This window comes from Somniosus microcephalus, unplaced genomic scaffold (genome assembly GCF_052327205.1).
Source record: "Somniosus microcephalus isolate GS21.2 unplaced genomic scaffold, FLI_Smic_1.0 scaffold1882, whole genome shotgun sequence".
In the NCBI taxonomy this organism is placed as follows: domain Eukaryota; kingdom Metazoa; phylum Chordata; class Chondrichthyes; order Squaliformes; family Somniosidae; genus Somniosus; species Somniosus microcephalus.
In genome coordinates, this window is record NW_028227069.1 from 1,566 (window position 1) to 16,623 (window position 15,058).

The following is a 15,058-nucleotide window of genomic DNA, read 5'->3' on the forward strand; positions in this document are numbered from 1 at the left end:
CTCTCATGACTCCCTGCATATGCTTATGGAGGGAGTCACAGCACGCAGGGAGGTCCACGTCCCTTACAATCGGCAGAAGAGACCTCCCCAGGAGATCAACACAGCCTGGTTGCACATTGCAGAAGAGGGCTCAAGTAGCGATGTGGTCAGGAATACAAATCTGGTAGCAGTAAAATTGACAATCAAGCCATTGGATTGTTGTAAAACCCCAGCGGTACACTATCGACTAACGATCAACTAATTGCTCATTCCTTTAGGCAAGGAAAACTGGCACCCGGCCTATATGTGTCTCCAGTCTCGCACCAATGTGGGTCACCCTGAACTGTACTCTGAAAAGGCCTAGGAAATCATGCAGTTGTAAAAAAAAACCTTCAAGGACAAGGCGGGGCACCATCACATTCTCATGTCAAAGGGATGGGCCCAAAAGCACTTAGAAAATAAAGATGGAAAACTTACTCTGTAAACGAGACAAATCAATTATATTTAAACTAGTTTACCTGCTTTCGAAAATGCAGAAGCAGATTTAAAACAATTTGCCTATTTTCTTGCCCATTTCTCTTCTGCTCTTGAAATTGAATCAGATATGTGTCCAATTGCACAATTAGCCCTCCTGTACCATTCACCCTCACTCAACTGACCATTCTTCAAGCGTCAGTCCCAATGGTGACTGCGGGTGGAACATGAAACTAGAGCTAGAATTGGGCCATAGGGGACATGCACGCATAAACCCGCACCTTGTAGCAGGCGTCACGAGTGCAAAGTAGATACAGATGAGAAAATAAAATTTGGGCCGTGCGGATGAACGACGCTGCAGATTCCATACAGAGTATCAAATTGTTTTTGAAATTGCTCCATGGATTATTTTTTATCTCCACTACTCTAACTGGAAGTCCCTGCCACATGGTGACCGCAACTGTGTGAAAATAAATCTTCATGATATCAGTCTTAAATTTACAGTCTGCTCGTTTGCACTTGTGTCAACTTGTCCTACAATCACTGCTTAGCTGTCAGTAGTAATCCCAAATTACCTTTACAATCCTATTTTATACATAAGGATCGTAGAATTATCAAAACTTTCAGCACAAGAGGCCATTCGGCCCGTCCTGCGTGTGCTGCCCCTTTGAAAAAGCATCCGTGATTAATCCCACATCCCTGCATTTGGTCCGTAACAGTATAAGTTCCTCATCCTCAAGTACCTGTCCAACAACCTTTAAAAATTATTTATGAAATCAGCTTCCACCATTTTCGAGTGAAAAAAACTCCTCGTCGCCCCTCTAGATATTTTGTCAATGATTTTTAGCCTATGGCCTGTAGTTATTGCACCGCTCGCCAGTGCGAATAGTTTTTCTCTACTATATCAAAACCTCTCATCATCTTGTAAACCTCTATTAGGTCACCTCTTAAACTTCTTTGTTCCAAGGAGAACAGTCCTACCTTTTCCAACTTCTCCTCATAACTGAAGTCCCTCATCACTAGTAATATCCTAGCAAACCGCCTCCATATCCTCGCTAAGACCTTTACATCATCATGAAGTGTGGTGCCCAGAATTGTCGACAATACTCCACTTGAGGCCTGAGCAGTGATTATAAAGTTCGAGCATGATCTCTTTGCTTTTTATATTGCATTCCTCTATTTATAAACCCAAGTAACCCATATGATTTTTTAAACCATTTTATCAAGTTGCCCTGCATCATTTAAGGATTTGTGTAAAAGGACACCAAGGTCCCTCTGCTCATCTACACTTTTCAAAATCGTGCCGTTTTCAGTATACAGTCTTTCCATATAAGTCCTCCCAAAGTGCATCACTTCACACTTCTCCGCATTGAAATCCATCTGCCCTGCTTCTGCACATTTCGCAATCCTGTCTATGTCGTATCGAAGCCTGTAACAATCGCCATCTCTATCTACTACTTTACCAAGTTCCGCATCATCTGCGAATATTAAAATTCTCCTCCCTACAGCCGATTCTAGGTCGTTTATCAGAATTAAATAGAGTAATGGACCCAAAACTGATCCTTGGGAACACCACTGCAAACCACCTCCAAGTCTGAAAAACATCTATCCACCACGACCCTTTGCTTCCTGTCACTGAGCCAATTTTATATCTATACCGCCATTTTCCCCTTAATTTCATGGGCTTGCATCCTCTTAATAAGCCTCCTGTGCGCAATGTGTCCAATACCGTCCGAAACTCTATTCATACAACATCTACTGCATTACATTGATCAACCTTTTCTGTTACCTCATCAAAGAATGCAATCAACGTAGTCAGACAAGATTTGCCTTTAGCAAATCCATGCTGGCTCTCCTTGATTAACCCATGCCTTTCCAAATGAAAGTTTATTTAGTCCCTTGTAATGTCTCTATAAACTTCTCCACTGCCGATGTTAGGCTGACTGGCCTGTGGTTTCCTGGTTTATCCCTCTCCCCTAACTTGAATAGAGGTATAACATTAGCAACCCTCCAGCACTACTCCTGTATCCAATGAGAATTGAAAGATTTTGACCAATGCCTCTGCTATTTCTATGTTTGCTTCTTTCAGCAACCTAGGATGCATTCCATCTTCCTTTGTGAAGACAGATGCAAAGTATTCATTTAATAGTTTAATCATGTTCTCTGCCTCGACATGAAGATTTCCCTGTGGTCCATTGATAGCCCAAATTTATCCCAGCTAACTACTTACACTTTATATGCTTAGAACATGTTTTAGGGTTCATTTTAGCATTGCTTGCTAATCTTTTCTCGTAACCTCTCCTTGCCTCCCAAATTAACTTTTTCAATTCCCTCCTGTACTTTCCATAATCCTCCTGGTTACTAATTGAATCTTCCTCCTGAAATTTGTCATAAGCCTCCTTTTTCTGTTTTATTTTAACTTGTATTTCCTTTTTCATCCAGGGCGCATTAACTTTGGATGCGCTACCTTTGCCCTTGAAAGGAATAGGCTTAGTTTGCACCTGAACTATATCTTCCCTGAATGTCTTCCATTGCTCCGTTACTGCTCTACCCTGCAATCGCCTTTTACAATCTATCTCTGCTAGGTCCCGCCTTAAACCACTGAAATTACCTCTTCCCCAGTTGACCACTTTTGTCTTCGATATTTTCTGGTCTCTTTCCATACTTATTTTAAACCGAATTATGTTGTTGTCACTTTTAGTTAGATGATCTCCTACGGTAACACACACCACTTGCCCTACTTCATTTCCCAGAACCAGATCCAACACTGCTTCCTTCCTCGTTGGACTGGAGACATATTGATCGAGAAAGTTCTCCTGTACACGTTTCAGAAATTCCTCTCCTTCTCTACCCTTAGCACTATGTTTTGCCCAGTCAAAATTAGGGTAATTAAAATCTCCTATTATTACTACTCTATCTGTTTTACACGCTTTGAAATCCGCCGAAAAATATGCTCATCTGTCTCCTTCCCACTGTTTGGAGCTCTGTAAGTAAAACTTCCAACAGTGTAACAGCTCCCCCTCTGTTCCTCAACTCAAGCCAAATAAATTCAGTCGTAGAACCATCTAGCATATACTTTCTAATTAGAACTGTAACATTATCTTCAATCAATGCTGCCACCGCACCCCCCCCCCCTGCTCTTTATCCTTCTCTATCATTCCTGAATACTTGGTAACCAGGAATATTAAGAACCAATTCCTGGCCTTGTTTTATTCATGGTGTGGAGATGCCAGAGTTGGACTGGGGTGGACAAATATGGACCCACGGCGAAGAATCACTGAAAAGACTACACGATAACATCAACAAGTTCCATCCCACCATCAAACTCACCATGGGCTACTCCTCAGAATCAGTCTCATTCCTGGACACACGAATCTCCATCAAAGACAGACACCTCAGCACTTCACTCTACCGCAAGCCCACGGACAACCACACGATGCTTCACTTCTCCAGCTTCCACCCTAACCACGTTAAAGAAGCCATCCCCTATGGACAAGCCCTGCGGATACACAGGATCTGCTCAGACGAGGAGGAACGCGATGGACACCTACAGACACTGAAAGACGCCCTTGTAAGAACGGGGTATGATGCTCGACTCGTCGATCGACAGTTCCGACGGGCCACAGCGAAAAATCGCATAGACCTCCTCAGAAGACAAACACGGGACACAACCAACAGAGTACCCTTCGTCGTCCAGTACTTCCCCGTTGCGGAGAAACTATGCCATGTTCTTCGCAGCCTTCAACATGTCATCGATGACGACGAACACCTCGCTAAGGCCATCCCCACGCCTCCACTACTCGCTTTCAAACAGCCGCCTAACCTCAAACAGACCATCGTTCGCAGCAAATTACCCAGCTTTCAGGAGAACAGCGACCACGACACCACACAACCCTGCCACAGCAACCTCTGCAAGACATGCCAGATCATCAACACAGATACCATCATCACACGTGAGGACACCACCCACCAGGTACATGGTACATACTCATGTGACTCGGCCAACCTCATACGTGGCAGGAAAGGATGCCCCGGAGCATGGTACATCGGCGAGACCATGCAGACACTGCGACAACGGATGAACGGACACCGCGCAACAATCACCAGGCAGGAGTGTTCCCTCCCAGTCGGGGAACACTTCAGCAGTCAAGGACATTCAGCCTCCAATCTTCGGGTAAGCATTCTCCAAGGTGGCCTTCGAGACACACAACATGCAAAATCGTCGAGCAGAAACTGATAGCCAAGTTCCGCACTCATGAGGACGGCCTCAACCGAGATCTTGGGTTCATGTCACGCTACATGTAACCCCACCTGATGCAGGGTCATCCAGACTCGAGTCGACATTGGCTTGTTCTCTCTACACAGATGCGGCCGGACCTGCTGTGATTTCCAGCCAAAAAAAATGTTTTTTGTCTGTTTTTTTGTTTTTCATACAGACCCCAGCATCTGCAATATTTGACCCCTTGTGACCCCACCTCATTGTTCTTTGATGTAATGTTTCCCTGACTGACCTGTTTGGACACCATTCACACCTTTGACTGCTGTGATTATCTCTCTGCCGAGGTGTGATAAATGGCAGTTGGAAAGGTTACCTGTAAACATCTGACATGATTCTCTGACTATATAAGCTGTGTCTTTATGCATTTCTCCACTTCACCTGAAGAAGGAGCAGCGCTCCGAAAGCTTGTGATTTCAAATAAAGCTGTTGGACTATAACCTGGTGTTGTGTGACTTCTTACATTTGTTTTATTCAGGTCTCTATTAATGCAACCACGTCATAATCCCATACAGCAATTTGTGCCTGCAGCTCAATAACCTTATTAATTAAACTGCAGACTTTGACCTACATACACAACTTCATTTCTGTTGACTGCTTCAGATATGGATGACGACCCAAGCCTAATTGATTACTATTCTATCCAGTGCAGGAGCAGTTAGCTCAATCATGCCACTAATGTAATAGTTGTTTCTGAGGTCACCGAATACAGAAGACTCCAAGGACGATGGCTTCCCCCCAAAAAGCGAGGAGATCATGGTAAGCAACCATGCAATCTGAATCGATACAGATATATAGTGAATGGGTTGAGTGTCAGCATGAATGTTCACTGAACGTAAATATGTAAACCAAACTCACATCGGACATTTGATCGGAGGATGGTGCTAATGGGATTCTCATAGGCTGTGGCAAACACTGCAGTCATTTAATAGGAGCCACGAGGACAGCACTTCTGATTTCAGGTGGATCTGGGGGCTATGATCGGGCAACAGGATGAGGGGATTCACTATAATGTACAACAAACTATAGCCTACACGATCAGCCATTCCACTTTCACTGTTGTTTTCTCATTTGTTAGTTTCAACGTTCATAGGAAATAATACCAGAATGTTAATAGGGATGAGGTTGGCCAGTCTGTTCATCCGACAGTTCACCATCACAGCTGAAATCAAGCGTGTTGTTACATTTGCAAAACCAAGGACCAGACAAATATGCTCCTCCTATTTACAGCTGAACGTGAGTCGCTGGATTTTGACATGTGCATTTAAGCTCATTAACATGGCGAACTCGATTGGTTAGCGTAATGGCGCTCGGGCATTCAATGCAGACATGATTTGTTTTACTCTGATCAGGGTTTGCTGTAGAAATAGGCGGAACAAAATACACCAGTAAAATTAACAACGCTTTATCACCACAAGAACAAGAAAGGAGCACTCACAGTCTGGAGTTTTCGTCGTGTTTCCGACAAGAGAGAAGTGCAATCTGGAGGAAAACATGTTTGCCTAACTGAGCTACACGAGTAGTTACAATACACCTAAGTATCCTAGATCTTTTAAGTGGGTGCACTAAACCCTGAGTCTGCACGACTCTCCGTCCGCAATGCAGTCTGAACAAAGGAAATATATCAATTGAAATTGTACATTTAGGCACGTGATATTACACACCACTCTAGATCACGTGCAAACCCCTGGCTTCCAAAGCCCCAGGAACTTGGTGGTCCCTTGCAGCTTATGGCCAGTCTAATGTTCGTCACTCAGCATGGCGGTGAGCTCCGCGCTTTTGTGCATATCTTTGGTGGGAGTTCTTTACAGAGGTGTGTTTGTTTATCTTACCGCTCCATGCTTATCGAAAAAAAGCTAACGTTAACAAAATACGTCATCTTTTGTGCACATTTCTTTCTTTCGTTTTTCTCATTGTTTTATTAACGTGGTTAATTTTCTTGTTTTTTTCATTCTAAGTCATAATATTTGTTCTTTTTCTAAAGTATGCAAACCATTATGTCAGTATTTTTGATTATTTTCTGATAGCCTCTGAAGTAACTTCCAGCAAAGTGGATCAATTCCCTAAATACATGGAGGTTCCCAGCGGTACAAATGTTTCCATGTTCTGCACATTTCCCATATTTCAAGATGCCCCTGGTGTTTATTGGTGGAGACGGGGCGAGGAGACGTTTCTGGAGCCAGACAGCAGAAAGCAATTTAGTGTAAAAAAGGAAAGTGGGTCATTTGATCTCCTGAATGCGAGTGTCGCCGACTCCGGAGTGTATTACTGTAAAGTAAAACATCATCAAAAATCTATTGGAGCTGGAAGTGGCTCTCGGCTTATTGTGTACGGTAAGTGTCATTGTGCCGGGGAGTGGGAGATTCTCAGCAGTGTGCGATATATTTAAAACTCAATGGTGGGGGTAATTTGAACTTTTATCACTGGCCGAAACCCTGGCGATAGCAAATTCGTTTTACACTTCTCCCGATTTTCTTTCCCATTGACCCCGGTGTACAACGCCCGCCGATTCGCTAGCGCCCGTTTTGCGCTACTGCCCCAGATCAATTTCACCCTTCCTTGTCTGCATGACATTTCAAAGTGCTTTGCATCCAATGAGTTCTTTTGGAAGTGCAGTTACAATTGTTATGGAGGCAAGATACTGAAATAGTATAAATGTTTAAATCTTGGCTTGAAATTAATAACTGGAATTAGATAGCCAAATTCCTTCTCACGAAAATAACAGTGCCAAGTAGCGACAATAGCAACTATTTTAACACTTCCTAGGTCAGGTATTTTATACTTCATTAAAGGCCAGCTACTGAAACCCAAGAATATGCCTTCATTACAAATTCAGCAGACCAATGTCCTGCTACAATCGGGGTTATTGCACACACCAGGGCACATTTTGGCCCCAATGCTTGAAATTGCCAATCAAATATTTTCTGTACAGAATTGTCCAAAATCTGGAATTCTCTCTCCCAGAATGCTGTGAGACAATTGAAGCTTTCAATATTGAGATGGATTGATTGTTGTTAGGTGCGGGTATCAAGAGATGTGGCGTTAAGTGGACAAATGGATTTGAGGCACAGTTTAGCCATCATCTAACTGAAAGGCGGAGCAGACTCGAGGAGCTAAATGGCTTCCTCCTGTTCCTATATCCGCACTTTAGGCTGTGCACTTGCTTCCACTGAAAACTTATTTCAGACTGCCAAGCTCATTTCACAAAGGAAACTTATAGTCCCTTGAGAGAGGAAAGGTTGGTCTTACCGTCAATGCTGGACTCCTCCCCAAGTCCTAGACCTTGTAAGAGTGTAGAAACGCAATGCCCCTGCTTGGACCTCTGTCTCACGCCAATTGGGCTTTCTTTCATACACTTACAACCTGTAAAGTGGGGCAGATTATCGCCGAAATTGCTATATACGCTTGGGCTCCCTCATTTGTAATTCATGATTTCCATTTACACTCTTCCAATCCCACACGGAAGTTATGGCAGGAGATTAAGTCAACACTTTCGTCCTCTTCCTCCACGAAAATTCTACCGCATTATATATTATACCTAAACAGATCAGTGGTAAAGGAATGGAGGAATTCCGAGCTTTGGTTGGGCAGTCAACACGTTGCTGCTGGGAATAAAGGCTAACATAACTTTGCAAGTTAATAAAGCCCCTGATTTAAAAGTTTGCTATTACTACAAAGTCGGGAAAGTAAACATTTAAAGAAAAGATGTAACCGAGATTGTTTGTAATAAACTGACAAAAGAATGCAAACATAATAAGCGACTCTACTTCCAGCTAAAGGGTGACTGTTACTCTAGCGGAAAAAGTTTCACATTAGTAAAAGACGATTGTAGGACTGATATAAGCAGTATCCTCTTCAGGCAAAACGTGTTCAACAGACCGAATAGACTTGGGGAAGGACAAAACCCCTGGAATTAGATAAGACGTTCACTCTGCGTTAGGATTTCCTATTCGGTTTCCCTCATCTGTATGGATGTTGTGATCTACACAGAGATACATCATTACCAATATAACCCTTTCATGACCTGAAAAATATTCTAGCCCTCGGTTCGCGCGCTGGAGAAATAAATGTATGAAAGCAGCACAATCTGAAATCTCCACCATAGAAACTGCAATGCTGAGTTAGTAAGTGTAATGCACGAATTTTAATCTATAGATATACCAGCATCCTGATTGCTATCTGTGTAGACATCAGAGATATTTCGATATATTGGTAAGAATTCTTCTTCTCAATATTCACCATTTATATAAAACATGTTTGCAATATATGAAATATCTAAATAGCGACCGATATTGAAATAAAAAACACGAAATGTTTAATTCACCAAAGATTATTAATGAATGACGATTAGCAATTCCACTGTTCGTGCAGACTGGGTTGCGCTCTCTCCCATATAGTAGAACAGGAACCTCACTCGGGGTCACTGCTGCCAACCAGAATCCCGCGCCAGGATCTGATACTCCTTTCAGAACAGTGACGCGTGCCTCCCTGCATGTTAGCAGCCCTGGGGGATTCACCCTCTTTGCGTACCGTTTCCAATACATTCCGTCATTTTGCTGTGCGCCGTAAAACTATTTATAAAATAAATGCAAACTCGAAGTTTAAACAACGAGAGCGCGGATAACTCTTGTGACAGTAGGACTGTAACAGTATAACGAGAGTAGGCAAATTAAAAGGTGTTCCTTTAAATTGAAAAAAATACTTTTTTTCTGTTAAAGTTCCCCCAACTCCCCTGAAAATCGCTCCTGTTGAAGGGATTTTAGCGACTTCTCTAAAACTCGAGTGCAAAACGTTTGCCTTTTACCCGGAGCATTTAGAAATCTCCTGGCGAAGAAATGGTGTCGAAATTCTGACCGGAATAGCAACTGTGAAAAGCAGGAGCGCGGAGGGACTGTTTGAGGTTTCCAGCTCATTGGAAGAAGCCCAGCCTGCCCAGAGCGGAGTTGTTTATACATGTCTGGTGTCTCATGTCTCTCTTCTGGTGCCCGCCAGTGTCAGCTACGCCGTCAAGCAAGGTAAGATTAAGACAGATTATGCGTGGAGCTGCCGCGAACATCCTTCAAGGGCATTTCTTCGATTACCCAAATTTCATTGAGTGTTATTAACCTACATATTGACGGCATCAGCAAATCCAGGACTATTACTAGAAGTGGCTACTCCATATAGTTCATTAATAGACGAGACAGCATTGAAACTAAAATAGACCGGGTAGAGCTCTGTCTTGGAATCTACTGCTCCGCAGACACAGCCTTTACTTATCACTTTCCAATTCTCCCCGAACGTCATGAGGCTGAATTTGCTTCAAAAGCCTCAGGCGCAGAACTTTTGCAAGCATCTTCCAAAAATATAAGGAAACTATTACCTGGATTTCCTCCATCCACTGAGCAACTTCTCTCCTCAATTTCTTGTAGATTGACGAAGCAAGGCGCATTGCTTCTAAATCTACTCTGGCTACCACAATAGCTATGGATTCTTCAGACCAATAAATAAGTTTCTGAAATGTTCGGAACCGTTCTTTATCACTGTGGATGTTAGAGTAAACTTAAGGAATGGTGGAAATTACTGTGCAGATGGAAACATTTTGGCACTTGGCCCCTGTGCTGGTGAGGACCAGTCTCCCATGAAGGGAGTCTACGCCAGGCTACTTGTATGAAAATGAGGAACCTTAAGGCATGTAAGGCGGCCCGATACACTGCGCAGGTTTCCGCAGACAGCCAGCTGGGCAGCAAACTAAACCGGGAGTATCATGATCAGGTCATGGGGGGAGGGGGTGCCCGGGTTGCAGCATCCCAGATTACCGTTATGGGGCCCACAGGAGCCCTCTTGCTTTTCCTAGTCAAGCAAAAATAATTTAAATGCACATGTTCAGATCTCTTTATCTCTGTCGCTAGTAAAACTGGCCACAGAGTGCAAGGCGTAACAGTTCTAACCTGAAACGCCCATCGGGATCCTATGTTCACCATAGAAACACGATTTGGATATGAAGATTACCCTACTGCCTGAGACAAAGGCGATAGCCCCTAGCAGCAGGCCCTCTCTGACAGTGGAAGGCTTCGTTGTCGGCGTTAAAATGCTGCTAAATCTACCGACCCCGTTTTGAGGCCATTATCGCACCGTTAACGCCGATTTAGGCAAGTTCAAATCGATCCCCACGGTGTTCGGATTAAAGTAACTATTTAACGGACCTCATGGCTTTGTATAAACCAATCATTGTTGTTTCCATTCGATAATATCTATATACACCAGTTTTATATCTTGCTTTTAATCCAACATTGTAGGTCACAATTTCAGCATTCGGGTCCTCATGATTGCTCGGCTTGTTCTGGGTTTTTTGATAATTCTTGCACTGACGGGAATTATTGTGGACCATGTAAAAATAACTTCCATTGCAGGTAAGAAAACACTTCATTAATTCAGGAAATCGTATTTGAAGTATACACACAGATAGGATTGGATTTATGGAGATGAGAAATGTATTTTTGCCAGCTGTTTGTTTGTAAGCAGCGGCATAGAGCAGCAGCTGATTAAAAAGGGCAAGATCCCGAACACCTGACATTAAAAGGAGCGGGGCAGAGAGCAGCAGCTGATAACAGACAAACGGAGGGAAAACTCAAAAAATGACATCATTTTCCGTATAGAGTGAGGAGTGGCGGGAGCCGAGAAATCATAGATAATTGTTTAATTTCTCATCTATCAAAGTATTACCACCATAGTATGGTTAAGCTAAACAAATAAATCTGAGATCTGAGAAAACGGCGAGGTCGAGAGCGGCAGGAAGTAAATGGGTATGATGTAATTGCCATTACAGAGACATGGTTGCAGGGTAACCAAAGCTGGGAACGGAATGTTCCAGGGTACTCATTTAGGAAGGACTGACATAAAGGAAAAGGAGGTGGCGTAGTGCTGTTAATAAGGGAAACGATCGGTATGGTAGAGATAAAAGATCTTGTCTTGGCAGATCGTGATGTAGAACTGGAATCAGTTTGGGTGGAGCTAAGAAACAGCAAAGGGTGGAAAAATTGGTGGGAGTTGTGTAAAGGCCACCAAACAGTAATGGTAATGCAGGGCACAGTATCAATCAAGCGATTAGAACTGCATGTAGCAAGGGCAATACAGTAATCATGGTGGACTTTAGTCTACATAATGACTGGGCAAATTAAATTACCACTAATGGTGTGGAGGACGAATTCTTGGAATGCCTGCAAGATGGTTTCCTGCACCATAATGTGCAGGAACCAACCAGGGCACAGGTTATTCTGGATCTGGTACTGTGCAATGAGAAAGGGCTAATCAATAATCCTGTGGTAAAGGGGCCTTTAGGGATAAGTGACCATAATATGATTGAATTTTACATTAAGTTTGCGAGTGATGTTGTGCAATCTAAAACTAAGGTCTTCCATATAAGCAGAGGAAACTACAAGGGTATGAGGGGCAGGTTGGCCATGGTAGATTGGGAGACTACACTAAAAGGTATGAAGGTGGACATACAATGGCTAACATTCAAGGAAATAATGCATAATTGGCAACAAACATATATTTCTCTAGGGCATAAAAAGTCAAAAGGAAATGTGATCCATCTATGGCAAACAAAATAAATTAAAGCTAGTATTAAGTCAAAGGAGGAAGCGTATGAAGTTGACAGAAAAAGCAGTCAGCCTGAGGATGAGGATCTTTTTAGAAATCAGCAAAGGGGGACCAAGAAATTGATAAAGAAAGGGAAAACTCGCGAAAAATATAAAAACAGATTGTAAAAGCTTCTATAGGTATGTGAAAAGGAAAAGACTGGCGAAGGTAAATGTAGGTCCTTTACAGTCAGAGACGGCAGAATTTATAATGGGGAATGAGGAAATGGCAGGGAAATTAAATAAATACTTTTTTTCTGTCCTCACGGTGAGAGATTGGGAAATGTTGATGTTCAGAGGGACCTGGGTGTCCTTGTACACGAATCACTGAAAGTTAACATGAAGGTACAGCAAGCAAATAGGAAAGCAAATGGCATGTTGGCCTTTATTACAAGAGGATTTGAGTATAAGAGTAAAGACGTCTTTCTGCAATTATATGGGGCCCTGATGAGATCACACATGGAGCATTGTGTACAGTTTTCGTCTCCTTACCTAAGGAAGGATATATTTGCCATAGAGGGAGTGCAACGAAGGTCCACCAGACTGGTTCCTGGGATGGGCGGATTGCCCTATGAGGAGAGATTGAGTAGACTAGGCCTATATTCTCTAGCGTTTGGAAGAATGAGAGGCGATCTCATGTGGGCATAGAGAGTGAGTACCGACAGACATCACATGGTCGATCCCGATCACGACCTCATTAGACAGGCAATTTCCAGCAGCGGCCCCTGGGTAACAGTCAGATGCAGGATATAATGCTAATTGCCCTCTTCCTCTCCCTGGTCTTTCAGGCCAGTTTTAGCGTTTCAAGTGCTAACGGAACTGGGATAATTTAACACAACACAGATAGGCAATCCAACCTGGCATCTTCTGGTTTGTATGGCTCGGTGCTATACGCATGGGTTCCTTAAGATGTAGATTTGTTCAGTGTGAAATGTAATTATTTGTGTGCAAGAGATTATTGGACATCAGGTGAGTGCAGACGGTTCGAAGGTTTTCATTCAGATATTCATATAACTAAGAGCAGTATTTTTGTTTCAATTCTACATTAAGTGCAGTGAAAACGATTCCGTGCGACATCGGTTATGGTTTAGGTAATCGGTTGTTAATTTTTATATTAGGTAATTCTAATATGGAAAAGATAAAGTACACAATTACACATACACAATCATCATGTGTGAAAGAATATCGCCGAATGAAAGTTATTAAACACAAATGTAAATTTTTGCACCCTAATATTTTGTGACATCCTGAGATGACGGCATATTTATTTAAAATTGAGGAACGATTGTCTTCGTCCTGGAATGATTTAATGTAAGATTATTTTGATAATTATTGTCGAATCACAATGAAAGGATATAATTGAAGAGCGTTCCTTTAATTTAATAGTTGGATGTTTATGCTGTTGTGAGTGTGGCTGCGAGTTTATTTATATTGATGCTGACGTGCTCTAAAGGGCACCGCGTCTGGATAGAAAAGAGAAAAAATAAACAAGGTAATTGCATTATTTAAATGCCCTCATTCTGTGCCGTAAATTCCTATGACTCTATGACTCTGGTGTTGTTTTTAATGACCAGGTAAAGAACAGCTGATAATCTCTGCCTCCGCTGCTCACAGTTCCACGAGAGCAATTGCTCAGTCTTTGGGAAAAAATAACGCGTGTCCAGGCACAGCTGGGAATTAAAAACAGAAACATACGAAAGCAGGGAACGCGATGAAGGAGCCGCAGTCGAAACGGATAAAAGATTCCTGCAGCCCTCGCTTACAGCCGGTTTCCATTATACCTCGCTACACACTCTTTCTGCAGCATTAGATTATACAAAGGCAACTGCTAGTTGGCTATTGTATTTAATGAGCTTATTGCATTCTATGTAAATGCAATGTTAAGAAGGGGGAGCGGGTTGTACCTGACACTTCTTGTGCTTATTTTTTGCTGGCTGACGCGTATCTTGATGGACGAATGTTACCAGCTGACGATACTTTTCAATAAACCTAAGTGTTGATATTTATACGTGACAAGTTGTATCGAGTGTGTAAACCTTTCATATGTCTTATAGTTTACTGATGTAAAATGAAGTGCCTTAGAGAGAAAGTTCCTTTCATAGAATTATAAATACGAGACGCGTTGGAGGCCCATTAATATCTGACATTGATTGCACTCAAAGTCCACCATCAGAATTTATGTCATGGGCGAAACCAATTTAAATGAAAGTTTGCTCTTTGAAGAGAACGTTGGACATTGTGAGCCAGGAATGGTTAAAAATACGCGGTCACATTGTGGGATACATTATATTCGGCATTTCTACGGAAACAAATGGGAGGAGCGAAGCAGTAATTGCGACGGGAACAGTGAAATAATATTCGTCCACCCGTAGTCTTTCTTCGACTGAACTTGAGAGGTTCCAAACATTTGGACCCAAAGACATCTTATTGCAATGGGCAATTAAAAGACAATAACGAGAGATAAATAGCTAATTAGTTAATCACACTAACTAACAGCTAATTTACTTAACATCACCTCAAGTGACCAAAGTGTTCAAGAAATAAACTACAGTTTACCAACTAATAAAGACGTTAATTAATTAATTAAATAATGAATTAAGACTTGGCAGTACAGGCATTGTGTCGGGATTTTAGTATGTGGGAGTTTGTGGACAACGAGTCTATCCCAGACAGACACAGTGAGGTGAGAGTATTTACCCTTGACAGC

General features: G+C 42.4%; 1 protein-coding gene across 2 annotated transcripts; it reads left to right on the top strand.

Annotated features, from left to right (window-relative positions):
* The first annotated feature begins 6,115 nt into the window (after positions 1–6,115).
* On the top strand, positions 6,116–14,357 carry LOC147080197 (M1-specific T cell receptor beta chain-like). 2 transcript variants are annotated; one of them, XM_085981232.1, is made up of 5 exons: positions 6,116–6,542; positions 6,757–7,062; positions 9,448–9,744; positions 11,008–11,121; positions 13,926–14,357. In XM_085981232.1, exons 1-5 carry the CDS (start codon positions 6,488–6,490, stop codon positions 14,030–14,032), a joined length of 879 nt encoding a protein of 292 aa, XP_085837358.1. In that variant the 5' UTR covers positions 6,116–6,487; the 3' UTR covers positions 14,033–14,357. The 2 variants fall into 2 exon arrangements, with proteins under 2 accessions (XP_085837358.1, XP_085837360.1); XM_085981234.1 differs by having other exon boundaries at positions 6,117–6,542; positions 9,547–9,744.
* The last annotated feature ends 701 nt before the right edge of the window (positions 14,358–15,058 follow it).

What these genes read in the sequence shown, in the direction of transcription:
- LOC147080197 (XM_085981232.1), top strand. Translation starts at nt 6,488, where the DNA reads ATGGCGGTGAGCTCCGCGCTTTTGTGCATATCTTTGGTGGGAGTTCTT. An exon ending in CAGCTACGCCGTCAAGCAAG is followed by an intron (nt 9,745 to 11,007) that starts GTAAGATTAAGA and finishes CCAACATTGTAG; the next exon opens with GTCACAATTTCAGCATTCGG. An exon ending in AAAAATAACTTCCATTGCAG is followed by an intron (nt 11,122 to 13,925) that starts GTAAGAAAACAC and finishes TTTAATGACCAG; the next exon opens with GTAAAGAACAGCTGATAATC.